This window comes from Pezoporus wallicus, unplaced genomic scaffold (genome assembly GCF_028554395.1).
Source record: "Pezoporus wallicus isolate ANWC-B61680 ecotype Strahan unplaced genomic scaffold, APGP_CSIRO_Pwel_v1 contig_5709, whole genome shotgun sequence".
Classification (NCBI taxonomy): Eukaryota; Metazoa; Chordata; class Aves; order Psittaciformes; family Psittacidae; genus Pezoporus; species Pezoporus wallicus.
Genome location: NW_026635251.1, coordinates 1,551,517 through 1,569,937, shown reverse-complemented (window position 1 = coordinate 1,569,937; position 18,421 = coordinate 1,551,517). Strand labels below are relative to the sequence as shown.

Sequence of the window (18,421 nt, the reverse complement as noted above, 5' to 3'; positions counted from 1 at the left end):
TGTGATACAGTGCATTGTTGACAGTTCAGAGCAGACATTCAAACCAGTAATTGTCGGACCCGGCTCAGGATGCCAAGAGCACACACACCTCACCACTCCAAGAAGCACAAGCTGAAAGACTCTACCCACATAAAACAGCTTGCTGAGTTCAGCTACGCTTTGCTGGAGACATCTGCTACACCCCAATGATCTTTACTGTTTTAGTGCTGCTATAGTTCCATGAACACCTCAATTGAAAGTGCTTACTTTTTTACCACTGTCTGAGATCATGGTGTTCTGCTGAGTCTCAAGCTCCATGGGGCTACCGACCAACACATCCTCTTCCATACTAGAATTTGCTTCCCCCATTGTCCTCACAGAAATTGTCATTTGTGGAGGCTGCCCAAATTTTATATTCTTGGCCAACTGTTGCTGAAAAACAAAAAAAGAAGAACCAACATAAAAAGGTATCTCTATTATGAACAAAACAAGCTAAGTCTAGCACACACTCCTCCTCCCCCTGAAAGCTTTCAGACACTGGACAAAGAAATCAAGGTTTATATTGCTGCAACATGATGGGCACCCCGAGTTCTTCCTCCCTGCAAAGTGAACAAGGTCAAGAATTTACTGCATAATTTCCAATTTTGGATGATCAACTTGAGTTCTTGTCAGTGTTGCCAACTTTGGCAAACTTCCTGTCAATTTTGAAACTTACCTTCTCTTCTTTTAAATCTATGTCCTAGGTTAAGACTTTGTTTACAAAAGCTAGTTATGAAAGCTTACCATTACAGAGAAATAAGATTATGAGCCAAGTGTACACTGAGAAACTATAACTGCCCCTAAAAGCCACTTTTCTCCACCCCCCAAATCCTGCATCTCATGCAACTGTAGTTCCTAAAGATATCCTTATTGTAATGTTTACTTTTAAATGTTAAGGGTTTGGTTTAACCCTGCCTTAGAGGAGGCAAATTCTCAAAGGAGGGGAAACCCAGCTTCTTTTAGATGCCTGATCTCATAGGAACAACCCAGAAATTCATGTCTGCTCATGCTCACGTGCACTGCCACACCACTGCTTTTGCACAAAGAAGTTCATGGTGGCGACATGCAGTAGATGAATGGATTAAAGAGCTTTTCCACCATTTATTTTCCTCTTTGAAGTAATCTTCTCTTAAGCGTCACAAGAAAGTACTCTCAAATTATATCAAGCCTAAGATGAGTAAAATAAGTAGCATATAATATCTGTCCTCTGATGGGGTAAATGAGAAAAATTACAGCCCTGGCTACTGCAGAGACATACCACAGTCTTTGAAAGTGAACTTTTGGCAAAAGAATTAGAAGAAATTCTCTAGAAGAAGCAAATGGAGTGAGGAACATTTACTGATAGATTATCTTCCTGAAATACTTCAGGGAATCATTCTCAGTTAGGAAGGCAGGCACTGTGGAGTTATTTTCCTGATTTACTCTCTTTCAAACACAGAAAATTCTCCAAATGAGATCTCCCATTTCTGTCTTGTATTACTATGAACATCTACAGCTCAGCGATACTCCATTCAACTGTGCAGCTTCTATTCAGTGGAAATGTCAGGTACACACATGGACCCCTGCCATGAGTTTGCCACTGAGAACTGCAGAACATTGGAGCAGAAAGCATGTAGAGCAATTATATTTTTTCCTGTAGCACTGAATCAGTAGCATGGCTTAGGTGAGCTGTTGGCAAGGGAAGATATGTTTTAGTAGCAACAGATGGACTTCTAAAAAAGTTCAGGTCAGATCAGTCTCACTTGCCAGCATCGCCCAGTGGACTAGACTTTTACATAAAGTTTATCCATATTCCCCCAAAACATTACCAGATTTCTGTGTTGAGACAGATTTCTGTATTGAGAACTATTAAGACAAAAAAGTACATGTAAAGACTCCTTAGATCAGGTTATTAAATTAGAGTAGTTTTTCTCAGTCCTCTCATTAGGTTGCACATTACTTGTGCCCATTTGGATTTTAGCAGAAAGTAATGAAATTCATATAGTACCTAATTTTGGCATAATGGGCAGTTACGAATGGTAAAGATTTATTCCTGCTTAGATTACTGGCAGTGCACTCATAGTCTAAAGGCAAGGGTTTCACCAAGTCTTCCTAGGCATTCATGTTAGCAGTGCACCTCTCTGACTTGAAATCTTATGTTTCCACTGTGTAAATGGGACCTGGAGAGGGCAATAGATCTGTATTAGATAGTGTGATGGCTGCAACCCTGCTCTATTACCGCAGGCCCTCTGACAATAGTAGCAAATTATTTCAGAAAAGCTTCATTTGATAACATGTTTTCTAAGTTGAGGCTGCTCCTTTCTTCTTCTTCAAATCATATTCCTAGTTCTCCTAGACAAAAAACCTGGAACTGTCTGCATTTCTTGAGCCACTACCCAAGTAACTGAAGATTCATGCACCTGTTCCAAGGTGAGAACATGCACACATGTACATACTGTTTGCAATGTGTTTCGGAAGAAGAGATAATGTGTTATTCTCTTGATCTTCTGATCAAGTTCTTGATCTAGTTCATGTGCAATGCGTGGTGGGAGCTGTGTGGTGATGGAGCTATTGTGGAGAATGGTCTGTGTTTGAAAAAGAATGGCCATTTTAATTGTCATCAAGGATGCTTAATTGTCATCAAGAGGACTTTGCTGTAAAATTGCAAATTTGTGTACATAAAAGTTTAAAATGTCATTTTGCTGCTATTTCCAGGAAAGAGACCATCCTCAATATTTACGGACTGTACACAGCTGCTTGTGTGCTTTTGCTTCATTTTTAAATTACTTCAAAGTTTAAAAAATTTGTTTGCTCAAACCTGAATAAATTAGCTTGAAGACTGAAGACGAAGCTCCAGTAGCCCTCACGTTCCTTCCAGGACAGAAGGCTCTTCTCTGTATGATTTATTTTTGGCCTTTTTTGAAGAAATGTAGCTTACAAAAAAGCTCCACTGATAGTTCTCTACTGACCAGTTTCTTTCAGTACTTTCTAGTCCCTAAAGCTGATGCCAAATAACAGATATTAGAATCTCAAATAGCAGAGAAAATTTGTTCTCATTGCTTTCAAAGAGCAATGTTAAACCTGCTCCTTGGTCTTTTGAAAGAACTACAGTGCAATTATCCTCTCTCAGAAAAATTTATACAGAAGCATTCTCTACCTGCTCAATCATAAAAACCCTAAAAAAGGAAAACCCCAAAAAAGAAAAAACACCCCCAGCTTTTACTTGGAAGAGCACACACAGACATTCTAACCCAAGAGATGGAGAGATACATGAATTTAAGCTGCAAGACCACTGAGAAGAGGCCATATTCCCTGAAAAGGAGCATCTGTTTTAAATGTCTCAAAAGTTTCAGACAATCACAGATTTCTGAACACAAAACTATAAATCCTGTGTACCTGAGAATTCCCTGTGCAGACAGCACGCGGATGACGGCTGCCTAAGGAGGATTATTTGCTACGCATGGCTACCACATATGACAATTATACCATGAAACAGCAGCTGGAGGAAGCGCACACAGGGGAGCTCCAGAACGGGATCATCAAGCTGTGCTCCAGACCAGGTTTACCTCACCCCCAGCTTTTTTTCTATGAGATTCAGGAAAGAATTTCTTTATATACACCCAATTTGTGTGGCTATCAGTGAGATGCCATTCAGTGTGAAGTGAGGGGCAGGACTGCACACCTAGTAAAGGCAAAGGAATACTGGGAATTGAGGAAAAAAAACCCAAAGTTTGCACTCATCCAATTTTCATAATCTCCCTCAGTAACTGCATCATGACATGGGCCCACTTTTATTTCACGTAAAATAATTTGCTAAAATGTGATACAAGCTTACCATTAATAATTTCAGAACTCAAACTCCTAGGTTAAATCACTCTGCATTGGTTGGCACCCGCAGCAAATTAAAAAGCTTAGACTTTCAAAGCACTCTTTGTGTTTGCATAGGAAATGCCACAGAACAAACTTTCCGTATTTACCGGCAGAGAGCCCAGATCAGGCTGTACATCTCCTGTTTCACTCCAATTTGGCTCCTTTTCTGTGTACATGCCTGCTTGCATGCATGTGGGATTCGGCCCCCTGAAACCACATCATTCTTATGACTCTGCCTGGAGTGAATCCAAAACCGGATCCACTGAGCTGTTGGCTCCGTTCAGTTAAAAATCGTTAAAACAGAGTGTACTATTTCAGCTGATTCCATTGAAACAAGTCTTACAAGGATTGCTGGTTGTATTTTGCTTTCAACTCAGATATGTGGTTTTTTTATATATTTGCAATGCCTAGATATAAAAAATAAATGAAATTATGTTTTCTAGTCATGTAAAATTGTGAAATCATGACATATCAGTAATACTTGTCCTAAGAACCATACTGTTGAAATTCCACTTCTGCTTGTACAGTCCCTCAGAGTGACCCAAAAATCAAATGCCCTGGGAATACACAAGAAGGCAAGTCCGTATTGAGATTTCCCTTGTAAACACTCCAGTGACTTGTGGCCTCTGAGGACTTTTGGAGCCAATGGCCAGTTGGGAACTTTTCTTTCATCGCTCTTTGAGCTTTCATAAATGTTTCGTGAATAACAGTGCTGTATGACAATGGGTTCTGCAGTCCAACTATGCGTAAAGAAATGTTTGTTTTCATTTAAAAGTGTTACTAGTTTCAACTGATGCTCACATTTCTCACACTGTGAAAGACTGAATGATTGTCCTCTATTCATTTTCTCAATTCCACTCATGATTTCAGACATCTCTATCATATTTTCTCTCTTATAATTTCTTCTCTTGGCTGAAAAGACAGCTTACCTAATTGTTCTTTCTACAGAAGTGAGTCCACTTCTTTATCCAAATAGGAAAATCTGTAGCATATCGAAATAAGCAAAAGACCCCTCATAAGCTTTTTTTTTTCCCTGTTGCTATCAAAGAGAGACAATAAACTGGAAAGTATAATGTAATGTTAGAAGTTATACTGGAATAGCTGGAGGCTTTAGAAAGTGGACTAGAAGTAAAATTAACATGTAAAATTACTGAAAAGGAGGAAAAGAAGAAAGTATTACCACAGACGTTTTGGATATAAGGTCAGGGAGGGAATTATTCCACTTTCCACTGCTGAAGCAGCATGTGTTTTGTGGTATTAAACTTCAAGAAAGATTTGGGGAGTATCCAAAATGGAAGAATGCTGAAGAAGTGACCTGTAAATGGCTCTTTAGAGGTATGTGCTTGCAGTAAATCCAGATGCAAATGGAGATTTTGATATACAATGGCAATGGACCACTTAGAGTTGCTCATTTGTTAAGAGCAAGACTTTCTGGAGAGGCCTGAAGTTATTTATAGTATCTGTAGTATTTGCTACCTGAGTCTTCTCCTGAGACTTCCAAAAGCAAAGATGCAAGTAAGAAAAATGGAAGCTCATTTACAGGCCTTACTGTATCATGGGAAAAAAGGGGCTCTGACCCAGAAATGCTATAATGATTAAGGAAAAAAAAAAAAATGATAAATTCAGTTTATAAACTTAAAACAATTGCCAAATATGAGGAAAACAGTTAGGCTGCAGTGGCACTAGAAGGTATTTGCAACAAAGAAATTAACTGCAAGAAATAAAAAGCTGAGTAATCATGCATTGAAAATTCGCTCCCAATTCCATAAAATGCAGAGCATGGAGTTAAGAGATAACAGCTTTGAGGTTTAATAAATGATTTTGTAGCTTTGTTGAGATGTGGGCAATATCAAACAGAAAGCGGAATGCCTGGTAGAATACAGATGTGCAATGCACAGTAGGGGATGCACCAGCTTGATCATAAGCTAAGATATGTTAATGTACATGAAATGGCATCCAAAACTAAACAGCCATTAGGTCTAACAGGAAGAAAATGACTGGGGACATTCATCACTTCAAAGCCAGGGAAATGGGAATTTAAAAAGTGGTCTTTTGTAATTTGACCAAGTCTGGATTCCCAATACTTTTTACCGTAACTAATATCTGTGTAAGAAGTGGATGTTTTACAGATTTACAGAGCAGAGGGCTTGCTTATTTTAAACCACATGGCCACACAAAACAGAGGTGATGTAGCCCAGTAGTTGCTAATGCAATAAGCCATATGCCACAGTCAACACTTAATGTTTCTTGCAGCTCACTGCCACAGTCTCATGGATGCCAGGTGATCCAAGATACTTGAAGTGAAGGCAAGAGGCAGAGAACAAGCTGTCCCCAGGCCTTGAGAGGCAGCAGCAGTGCCACACCACGGCTAAGTCACAGAAAAAGGGAGATAATGGCTTAGATGTATCAAGACACTAATGCTCAAACAAGTTTCCATTTTACATACTACAGTTCTTCTGGGTCTGAAACAGCAACTCTTCTGTTAATTTGCTGACAGTGTCTGGCAACTATCATTAGTAGGAAGAAGAGTCACAGCTGCAAAGTGCAAGGAAGCGGTTCTAACACACTTTGATGAAGTAAAAAAAACAATCCACTAACCTGAGAAAGGGAAGGATATAAGAACATGCTCCCAGAGTTTCTTTCAGGTTAGTTCTTACACACTGCTACATTTACATTTTAAACATTCCTTGTGTATTATTCACAGTTCTGTATCCAGATCTCAAGCACCAGATCCCAAGAAAGAAAATTACTTCAGTGTTAAGAGTACCAGTGCCTGGGTACCATCCCTTAACAGGTTCAGGCTGGCTTTCTACACCAGATCTTAAAAACTAGTTATATCTCAGCAGATCCAAAGGACAAGGAGAAGGCTGCTTTCACCAAGGCAGATGGCTTCAGGCAACACAAAATAACTTCAGGATACACAAAAACTATTGGATGTTGACAAGAAGTCGGGCTTTTCTCAGCAGAAAGTAAGCTGGCTTTGTATCCAAAGGACACTGAAGCATTTTGCAAGGCAGGTCTAACTACCTCTTGTCTTTGCTCAGAGTCAGAACCATTTAAAATACAATGGTTTCTAGCCTGGAAAGTAGTATGCATCAAATCCACCTGACCCAGGGAAATTTAAGCTGAAAAACCAACAGAGAAATTGGAGCCATCCTAGTGTGATTTCTACTTTAAAGTATATCCACAGTCAGCACAGACAACCCTGTTCAGGTGCTCTGTCTGCTGACAGCAGTGGGCAAGAAGAAAGAACAATTTAATCCTCAAGGTTGAATCTGTCTACTGTGCATGATCTCTCACTCATCAGAAAAGATGGACCATCAGTAGATTTTGGAGGTAAAAGAAATCAGTGGTATTTTACTGGATGGCTACAGGGTAACAGCACTTGCACAGCATTAAAAATTTATCAGCATTTTGACAGGACATGCCAGCATCCTGAGCAATAAACTGAAACATGCTTCTGAAGAACAGCTCTTTCAAGGTCTAGAAAGGCAAAAGACATAGTGATGGGCATCTTACAAATGTACGAGAAGTAAAGCAAAAATTAGAACACTAATTGGACAGAGTTCTGGAAAAGAAGGGAAAAGAGGTCTTATAAAAGCTCTTTAGAAGCAAATACCTGATTGTGGTGTTTATGTATGTATGTGTTTGCTTTGGAGAGATACACAGACACATCTTTCATGACACCATTGAAAGGACGGAGAAAAAGATGAGAACTATGATTCCATGATAATTATAACAGCTGTGCAAAGCTGTCTTACTCTGCGTGCCATTCGCTGCCACCAACACTACTCTCATTTTTTCACTCAGTACCTCTGTAGGTCTCAGGCATACAGATCAGGACATGTCAAAACCATGAGTTCAATACAAATGAGTTCCACAAGATGCAGCCATTGCTGCAGATTTGCTTGCGACATCCCTGATGTACCTTTCAAGACCAAAACCTAGATCTGCTACAGTTTATCCAAATTATTTCCATGGGTTTTGGCCGGACAACTTAAATGGCTGAGAAACTGGCCCATGACTATTGTAAAAGCAACCCACCTTTATCCACATTTAACACACTCTGGAGACCATTTTCCATCACAGTTTAAACATTTCTCCCATTTACAATTTCTTACCTGAAGAGTTTTGACTTTTCCTAAAACGTTCTCCTGTGACATTGCTTGGATGGCCTGTTCGTTCTCTGTTCTCCCATCAGGTATAAAAACACTGTCATGGGAAAAAGCTCGACTGCCCATAGAATAGTGGGAGGACCTGGAAAAAAAAGTTAAAAAATAAATAAGCTCAGTGACTAATTTATGAGAGTGACTCTTGATATCATAGCTGCCCTGCTGCGTAGATTTTCCCTTCCTCTTGCCTTCTACATAAGAGCTTTGAACATTCTCAGAAAAGAGGTATCCAAACACTGTCTATAATCAGAAGTTTAACGGAGGTACATAATGCCTTCACATGCAGTTTTCCTCCTTGGAAGGCCATAGAGTGGGGTGGTTTTAGTAGGTGTGATGAGAAATTCAATTAATTTTCTTTAGAAGTCTCAAATCTACATGTTACTTTTAGAATACAGAGTAGATGGGGATGCATACATTACCAGACTGCATATTTAAGAAAGCTTCATTCATGCTTAGTCCCAATTCTTGGGACCTGCTGTCATTCTTAGTTAAAAATGGCAGCATATTCCAAGGGAAGGTAGCTCTGTAACACAAAAAGAGGCAATACACTCTAATAACCTACTTCTAAACCTCATTTAGCTGATTATTTACCTGCTCCGATCACCACAAGTATGATCACACTGACAATTATTTGTTATTATCAAACCTCCAAACTGATAAGAAGCTTATTACATCCGCCCATGTGTGTTTGATTACAAATAAATAGCAAGAGATGCCCATGTTTCACTGTTAAGGCAGATGCCAAGGAGGAGAGTGTGACACGAATGACCTAGTTATATGGCTCTGCTCTAAATCCACGGGCAAAAGAGTGAAACAGAAAGTATTTTCGTTTACTGGAAATTTTGAAGGCTCATCAATAAAATCGAGAATTTAAAAAAAAAAAAACAAACCAAACAACTTTGTGGGTTGTTACTTTGGGATTTGGTGCCATTCTAGGGGAAAAATTTTGAGTTTGAAAGTGATGTTTTGTCTTGCCTAGAATATTTCATGAGTAGAAAGGCAGAGAAATACAGACATGATTAAAGACATGGTAGAAGGAAAATGAACAACTGAGAGGTCTTAAATCTCTCATTTTAATAACCTATTGGCAGTTCTATGAAACCCATTTATAGCTTCAGTAAACAAACAATCTGGAGAAAAAAATACTTTTTATACTGATCTAATCATCACAACCTTCTACATGTGATAAAAACAATATAACAGATGTTTCAGCAAAAGCAAGGAAGAAGACACTTCCAGAGTGATAGGGAAGTAAAATAACAAGAAAAATTAAAGCCTCACATATGTAAGAAAATCAGTATCTTTCTCTCCCTATTAAAACCTACTAACTGTTTATAAAGTGTTCAGGAGATTTCTACTCTTACTTTAGGAAAAAAAATGTTTGGAATGTATTTATTACATTCTTGTCTCATCTTTTTCCTGGGATATGAACATAATCTTTTTAAGTAAAACCAATAATCTCTTCTTACCAAGGAAGAAAGCTACATAGGGTCACATTAACCTTTTATAACTGATAGGCTGCTTTTGACTTTTATAACAAAATTTCCTACAGTAACCTGAAAATAATAGGAAAAAAACCCACCACAACCTCTCCCTCTTTCTAGTTTACATATGTAAACTACATTTGCACCCAGAAACTAAACAATCCAACCTTTGGTGGAGAACATGCTCAGCTCTCTGTATTGTTTCATCTTTGATGCAATCACAGACTAACTGAAAAAACATTTTTTATCCAGAGTTAGTATTAGAGCAACATGCTTCATTTGAAACTGTGATGGTGTTGGCTGGGGTACAGATAAGTTTCTTCATGTTAGCTGGTATGAGGCTATGTTTTGGACTTGTGCTGGAAACACTGTTGATAACACAGGGATGTTTTAGCTATTGCTGAGCAGTGCTTACATAGAGTCAAAGCCTTTTCTGCTCCTCACACCACCCCGCAGCGAGCGGGCTGCCCAATGAGTTGGGAAAGCACACATCCAAGGCAGCTGAACCCACCTTATCAAAGGGAAACCCCATATCATATGGCATCATGCTCAGCATATAAAGCTGAGGGCAGAAGGAGGAAGGGGTGGATGTTCAGAGTGACGGTGTTTGTCTTTCCAAATAACCATTGTGAGTGATGGAGCCCAGCTGTCCTGGAGATGGCTGAACACTTCCCTCTGTTGGGAGGTGGTGATGGAATTCCTTGTTTTGCTGTGCCTGTAAGCAGCTTTCCTTTTCCCGATTAAACTGTCTTTATCTCAAACCATGAGTTCTCTTTTACTCTTCTGATTCTCTCCCCATCGCACCAGGGGGGTGGTGAGCAAGCGGCTGCATGGGGCTTAGTTGCTGGCTGGGGTTAAACCACGACAGAAAAAAAACCAGCACACAATCAAGGAAAGAGCTGGTCAATAATTCACAATGGTTTTAGTCATCAAAGAGGAGGAACATTTAACTGATGCTATATTCTATTTTAGTGGTTTGGGGTTTGGTTTTTTTAAATAAAAAACAGCTTGATTGCCTTTGGCTGCTAAAGGTACTACAGCTTCTTTTAGAAACCTTTTATTAGAGGAACCATAAAAGTATATTTTTAAACTCCCTTCTAAAAAGGTTACTATTCAAAATAGTCATGATTCAGCCTGTAAACAGAGCTGTGGTAAAATTACATGGCATTGGAATATATCTACCTTATTCAGCCATCCAGGAATCTGCTCACGAACCACAGTTTGAGAAATTCCCTTTAAACAGAGACAAATTCCTAGCAGGCCTGACTTGCAAAATGAGCAGTTTGACATGAAGCTGACTAAAAGCTGTTTTTTTTTCATGTAACCATGTAGGTCTGTTAGAACTGAAAGCTCCAGCACTGCATTCGACAAAGGGAAAAAAGTCTGTTTACACAGCCAGAACTGAGGGAAAGGGGCAAAATTTGACAAACCAGTGTATGCCAATCCCTCCTGCATTTGCATGCTTCAATGTGTGAAACTGCTGCAGGTGCAGAAGGCAAGGCCAGTGAGAATTTATTGTTTACTATTTACCTTTCAGCTGAGAAATCTGCTGAGGATGCGCAATCCAAGTCATATTGTGCTCCAGAGAGGATCCTCTCTCAAACGTTTTTCCAGCAGTACTGTGGCTCAGATACTTGGGGCTTTGTTTCAGTACTATTCACCGTGCATATGACACCGTCCTCCCCTTTTACTGTCCAGTGGGTTGATGTTTTCATACTTAAAACTGGACAGCTCATGTTTATTCCTATTATTTGTCACAAATAATTAGTAGGTGAGGATTGTAATTCAGGCACCAAAGAGTTTGGTGACTTGTTTACAAGTCAGTTTTGACCTTACTAACGAATCTGTAAATATTTAAGTCAAGAACAGCCAACCTGCAGCTTTTGAACTGAACAGGGCTTGCTAGCAGTTGAAACCCCAAAACTTCAGCTGATCAGCAGCAGGGGTGCTCTGGCAGTAGGAACTGCCTCATAATCTGAGTCCCTGAAATGGAAGAAAAGAGCAAATGCTGAAGTCAGGGCTGAGACATGGCTGCGGATGACCTCAACCATCGTGCTGAGGATACCTTTAGTGATTTAGTCTCACCTCCTGCCTGTGAACTAATCCAATGAATCTCCTGGCAGTTTGAGATGCACAGTACGTTGACTTTTGGCTATGTGCAGATTCGGGTTTATGGCAAAGTGTGATGAGACTTGTTAAAATGTCATTTAAAGCTTCCTTTGGGACACCAGGTAATGTGAAACAGCTTGGGAGCTTCATATGACCTGCAATTAGAAGTGCATCACTGCTGAAAGCCCAACTGTATTTTGACAAGTGCTCACAATGGTACTGATGGCAGGTTAGGACCATGCTAAGCACTTTTGACCATGCTAAGCCCATACAGCATTTCTCTTCTATGCTCTCCCATATGGGAACTGATTTCAGTTTAGGCACTTCCACATTACACAGTATCACATCTTTCTGTTTTCATAGAGCTGAAGCAAAAAATATTTGAAAGCTTTTGTCCAGTTTTGCTTTCTTATTAACTTGCTTCCAAACCAAACATACTCTAAATTGTCAGAATACATTAAACATTCAGAAGAAGCCCTGCAATTAATTAACCCGACACTTCTCTCTACCATATCTCCTTAAAATGCTTTGCAGTTAGGCTAGATATTTCAGAACTGGGTGACTGAACATTCTTGCTAGCTACATGTCCAATAATCAGTTAAGAATTTTGCTTAAATGTCTGTGTAGGCTAAACTACATTGGAAAAACATGTTCACATATTGTAGTAACCGAGTTTCTTTAACAGGTGAGTTTAAACACAGTTCAAGGTGATTTCCAGGCTCCTTGAACTTTCTGAAAGGTGTCTTATTTTGCTTACCTGGAGCCCACAATCCTTTCAAATCTTCCTGGCTTTGAGTTTGACAGATAACATCACAAAGGTCTTTTTTCCATGTCTTTTTTTCACTCTCCTCATATTCTACTTCCAGATGGACTGAATTTCTTTTAAGTCATAATACAGAATGAATAATTGAGTTTCCTTCACTGCTGCCACCACTTCTACCTCCAAAGTTTTTCTCAGAAGCCTTTATACAGTAACGTTGTCACAGTCTACATCTACAGACTGTACTTCAGAAACTATCCCCTCAATTAAAAGTCACGTTGACATCAAGTATGGCTGTTAACAGATTGATGGTATGTCAGAGACCTAGGCTACAGACATAGCCGTGGTTGAAGGTATTCCAGTTTCAAACTGCCATATCACTTCCAGGAGATGTGGAAAAACAGGGGCATCAGCTTATAAGCACTTCTGTTGATTATACTGATGATGACACTTCAGAGGCTGTTTGTGCTGAAAATAATTGAATCATCATCTGACTCACTTCCAGAAACCTGACTAAATTAAATGAATTATGGATGTGCTATACCAAAATACAAAGCACTTTAGAAAATCCTTAAGGATGTTCTCTCTGAAGATATGTTGCAACCCAAGTATCACATTCCAGTTTCAGTTTTAGTACACAAATGTTCAAAACTAATTTTGTCATACTCAAACCAAAGTTAAATTCCATCTGCTCTGAGTTTTCTTTGCCACACCTGTGCCCCTATTCAGATTCCTGAAGACAGGTCAGAATACTTGGTTTCTCAGAGAAACTAAGAACATACTCTTCACATTCTTTCGTTAGGTTGAAATTCTGAAGAATTACTACATTTTTGAGAATGTAAGAGATACACATCGGCTTTGCACAAAAAGGGTGCTGAGAAAGTTGGGGCTGTTCAGCCTGGAGAAGAGAAGGCTGCGTGGAGACCTCATAGCAGCCTTCCAGTATCTGAAGGGGGCCTATAGGGATGCTGGAGAGGGACTCTTCATTAGGGACTGTAGTGAAAAGACAAGGGGTAACAGGTTAAAACTTAAACAGGGGAAGTTTAGATTGGATATAAGGAGGAAACTCTTTCCTGTTAGGGTGGTGAGGCACTGGAATGGGTTGCCCAGGGAGGCTGTGAATGCTCCATCCCTGGCAGTGTTCAAGACCAGGTTGGACAAAGCCTTGGGTGAGATGGTTTAGTGTGAGGTGTCCCTGCCCACAGCAGGGGGGTTGGAACTGGATGATCTTAAGGTCCTTTCCAACCCTAACTATTCTATGATTCTATGAATATGTTTTTATCTTGAGAGTACCCCAAGAGCATAAAAGTATATCATAGCCAACCATCCCACAGGATTTTATAAATAACAAAGGTGGGAAATACAGATGTTGGGTATGAGGACCACAATGCATCTTGACCATGGACATGATGTGGACTTTTAGCCCAGGTTTAACTGCATTTAGCTGCTAAAAGACTTGTCTCATATACATCCCACCCTTAACTGGCTTTCTTCTGCACAAAATAAACATGTTTCTCAGACGCTATGTTTAACTCAGTGCTGCCATATCCATTTCCCTGGAAAGGGAGAACACCTATTTCAGACTTCTGGAAGAAACCCAGAAAAACACAGATAATATAGATTACATAGATATTGGAAGTGTCATAACTCTAAGGTATCTATGTATGAATTTTGTTTGCAAAAAATTTGTCTGCAGTAACCCCTCTTTCCATTACTCACTCTTGCTGAGGTGCCTGTGCGCGCTAAGAAACTAGGAAAAGCGAATCAAATCCCTCACAGCAGAATGGGACTGCTCTGAGCCTACAAGAAAACTCTTACTCCTCTCCTATGAAGACCAGGAAACAGAGATTTCTTTTTGGACCCCCATCAGACATTCACTGCTGTGCACTGTTTTCTGTTCAGGATGTGATTTTCTGACAGCTCTAGATACTCCACATAAGGCCTGAGAGAAAGGTACCACACTTTCTCCCTTTATCCTCCTCCCCGTGTGTTCCTATCGCGTCTTTCATGCCTGCTTAGTGCTCATGGTTCACGTGAAGCGACACAGAGATCTCTGCTCTCTGAACAGCTAACTACTAAAAAAAACAAAAGCAAACCCAATAAATCTCAAAAACCCACACAACTTCCTGCTCTGGCTGAGCAGCCACTGACCCACATGCCAGCTGCATGTCCAAAGAGCTGCTGGCAACAGTTGGACAGCTGCAGTCCAGACTTCAATCAGCATTTACTGCTGTGGAACTGCACCCTTAAGTACATCAATGCTCAAGGGTAATGCTGCACAGTTTACCTTAGTACTGGTGGCTATTACAGTTCAGACCCCATTTTTCTCCAGAGCTCACTCTCCTCTCAAAAACAAATATGGGGTCCTTAAAAGGGGGAAGTATTGTCAGCAGGGAATAACGGGGTCTCAGCTCTTGCATAATCCCATATCCATGCATTGCTGTAGTACAGAAAGCTCGCGCTACCAATTGCCTCTTTGGTGTGTCATAAGTGTTCCTCCCACTCTGATATTAAAGAGTTAGAAATAGAAACTGAAAAATAAAGGGAAAGAATGATTTGTTCTGTTCTTTCATGTTTGTAGACACCGACTGCAAAAACAGTCTCGTGACTTTTACTCTTTTAGATTTCCATTAGAAACCGATTCTGTAATAATTAGAGATCAGTCAACCTTTTGACATAAAGCCATTTTTAACACTAAAAAATAACAAATCACGCAAAGCAAGCATGAATTTATTTTAGCCAGGTATTGACCCTTAGCATAATCCCTTCAAAGACATCTGAGAGTCCCCTCCCAGAATAGTCACCCCCAGGGAAATGACAAGTGCAGTGATAGGTTGCCTTCACTTAATGTTTCATTTTAAAAGAGAAATCTGATTCCAGCTCTTTGCATCTCCCATGAATGTTCCCAGGGCGGCTAGCAATGAAAAACATAAATTGTATTTTCTAGTCATTCCAGAGATGCATTAATACTGTAATAGAGGAAAATGGATTGTAATTATGAGCTGTATGTTTTAGCATCCTCTCTTTCATCTGTCATGCTGGGATGTGAATTTTGGTTCTAACTCACACCTGCATGGAGAATATTGTCTATGCTGCCACATAACTCTGAGTTACAACTGTGCTCAGACAGCACATTGCTTCATTGCATTAACAAACCCATAAACATGGTCCTTAGAAGCTGAAGAGGCAAAAGGGAGATATTTTCAGGGTGGTTGGATTCTTTTTCACAAAGTAAACTAAGAGATTGTTTCTGTGTTCTGATGTATCCATATCACCTTCAGAAAATGGCAAATCTCAGGGCATTAACTTTGGGAAAACTGCACATTCCCATTGTTATCACCCACCAGAGTTCCACTGATGCCAGTGACCTGTTTTACAGCCTCTATGTTAGTAGCCCTGCTCATTTCAAAGACATCATGCAACATTATCTTATACAAAGCTCCAGCCTGGTGTCATCGGGGATGTGTAACCTGTGATCTTACCATAATGTTTATTTTTTTAAAGCAGACATCAACCCTAGCTTTATGTAGCTGATACATCTTTAATACTTGTTAATAATCTAACTAAAATCATCACAATTAAGGACATAAAAAGTAATCATGGGAAGTATCAACAACCTGAGTGCACTAATAAGGTTTAATGTCCCTGGTCAGGCTCCTCTGGTGCCACCACACACATGGGTTCAGGAGCCTTATTTAAGACCACAATTGAGGCTTCAGTCCTGTCTGAGCTCTGCTGGAGGTATGATGGTTTCCAGCTCAGCCACAGCTGTGTCTGTCCAGGAAGCCCTTTGATCCAGACTTCACTTCACAGACTGACTTCCTGTCTTGGCCCTGCCTTCTCAGCTGTGGACCTGCAGCATGATCCATGGATCTGATCCTGATCTACAGACTGTCTTCCTGGCTCAGCCTCAGACCTGCCTTGTCATCCACCTGTTGCCTTACCTGTACTCTTGGTTGGACCTGGCCACCGTACCAGCATCAATCCTGCTTGCCTTGCTTAGACACTGTGGGACTGGGCCCTGGGAAACAAAGCCCCTACCATGCATTGGGATGCACCCTGGTGCTTTTCTCACCTTCCCTGAGGGAGCAGCCATGCCCTTGCTGCTGTCTGACAAGAAGGGAATGAGGTGGGACTAGACTGTTCTTGACACATGAATTTTATGTATTTACTCGCCAGATTGTCTATCTCAGAAAATCTCAGTATGCAGAGTGAAGAAAGGCATCACCCTGGTTTTCAGTAATTCTGCAAGAGAATCTCTAACACAGCTTGAGGACTGTGGATAATTCACCGGTTATCATAGAAATATGCAGGCTAGTGGAAGGAGCAGGGCTCGAAATGGTCCAATTTTCACACTTGACCTGGCAATCTACTGCGTGTGACACTATTCTATCAAATGGCAACATATGTTTATGCAAAATTTGCTCTAGAATATGGCAAAATGTACAGAAAAGGAAGTGAAAAGTCTAAGTTAGTCTTGGCAGAAACAAGTGCTATATAGTGACTGCATTTAGCCATAAGGAGGGAAAGGAAGGGAGCTGGCACAAGTGAGGAAAATCCAAGCGTGCTTTGTTTCTAAGAGCCATACAATGTCCATATGCTCTGTTTGAGCTTGAAGAGATACTTGCTGAAATCAGAGTGCTGCCAAGATGAGATCTCCAGTGCACTCAAAATGGGGCACTTACAAAGAAAATAGGGAAACTGACAAAAGCGAATTGCAGAAACTAGGCTAATAAGCAAAAGAAAAAGAAATCCCAGTGTATGGAAATCAGATGTGACAGAGGAACGTATCTTGGGAGCTCTTTGAAGCTGCAAGCAGGTAGACAGATCACTTTTTACTGTTGGTCTACATTGCTTCACACACAACTGCCCAACGCTGCAAATAAAGGGGTCCCATTTCATGGGCAGGTACATTCAAAAACTGAAGTTTGCAGAGAGATTTTTCCCTGTGAGAAGATCAATATTGTCACTTCAGCCTTGAAGACCTGACAGGTCTAATTGCAGGTCCTTTGAAATACTATTTAGCCCAAGTAAAGGCACTCTATTGTACCCTGTGTAACAAAAATTTAACTCTCTGCTGCCTCTGGACATCAACCCAGAATGACAAACTTCCTGTAGGGCACCACCCTGGTGCCCTTTTGGGTATGTTCTCACAGTGCTTGATTAGTGTCAAGTGGCAAATAAGACAAATATAAAATCTTATAAAGTGCCAAATCATAGCCTCAGAATAAAAGCTTTTGGAGACTTCAGTGATGCTCCACAAACACAACTTAACTTGTCTGGTAATAAGCATTTCTATCTCCCAGCTCATACAGTTAGGACAGAAAGTTACTGAATACAGGTTTTAACATTGCAAACTCAGTAAAGGCAATTAAAAAAGTGGGAAACGGAATTCCAGTCTTTCACAAAGAAGGGCAAGACAAAGTGCAGTAGGAAACCTCCCATCTGAGAATTGCAAAACAGCAGGACTGGAGCACCTCCCGTATGAAGACGGGCTGAGAAAGTTGGGGCTGTTCAGCCTGGAGAAGAGAAGGCTGCGTGGAGACCTCATAGCAGCCTTCCAGTATCTGAAGGGGGCCTATAAGGATGCTGGGGAGGGACTCTTCATTAGGGACTGTAGTGATAGGACAAGGGGTAATGGGTTAAAACTTAAACAGGGGAAATTTAGGTTGGATATAAGAAGGAAATTCTTTCCTGTTAGGGTGGTGAGGCACTGGAATGGGTTGCCCAGGGAGGTTGTGAATGCTCCATCCCTGGCAGTGTTCAAGGCCAGGTTGGACGAAGCCTTGGGTGACATGGTTTAGTGTGAGGTGTCCCTGCCCATGGCAGGGGGGTTGGAACTTGATGATCTTAAGGTCCTTTCCAGCCGTAACTATTCTATGATTCTATGAAATAGGTTGATATGTGCATATATCAGGATACTAGGCAAGTTATTTATATCTGATGAGTCCAGGAAGTATCTGTTAAGAAAGGATGGACAAGTAGATGTCTCAGGCTGCTTCCAACTCAGCTAGTCAAGCTACATCATA

General features: G+C 40.4%; 1 protein-coding gene across 1 annotated transcript in view; it reads right to left on the bottom strand.

Moving 5' to 3' along the window:
• The window catches only part of CRACD (capping protein inhibiting regulator of actin dynamics), a 53,113-nt gene that overhangs the window by 14,547 nt on the left and 20,145 nt on the right, over positions 1-18,421 (bottom strand). Inside the window, exons 3-4 of the mRNA XM_057414125.1 lie at positions 7,989-8,124; positions 247-411 (exon numbers count right to left, since the gene is read on the bottom strand). Of these exons, the coding sequence (XP_057270108.1) occupies positions 247-411; positions 7,989-8,124 (301 nt within the window). The remainder of the gene's footprint in view (positions 1-246; positions 412-7,988; positions 8,125-18,421) is intronic.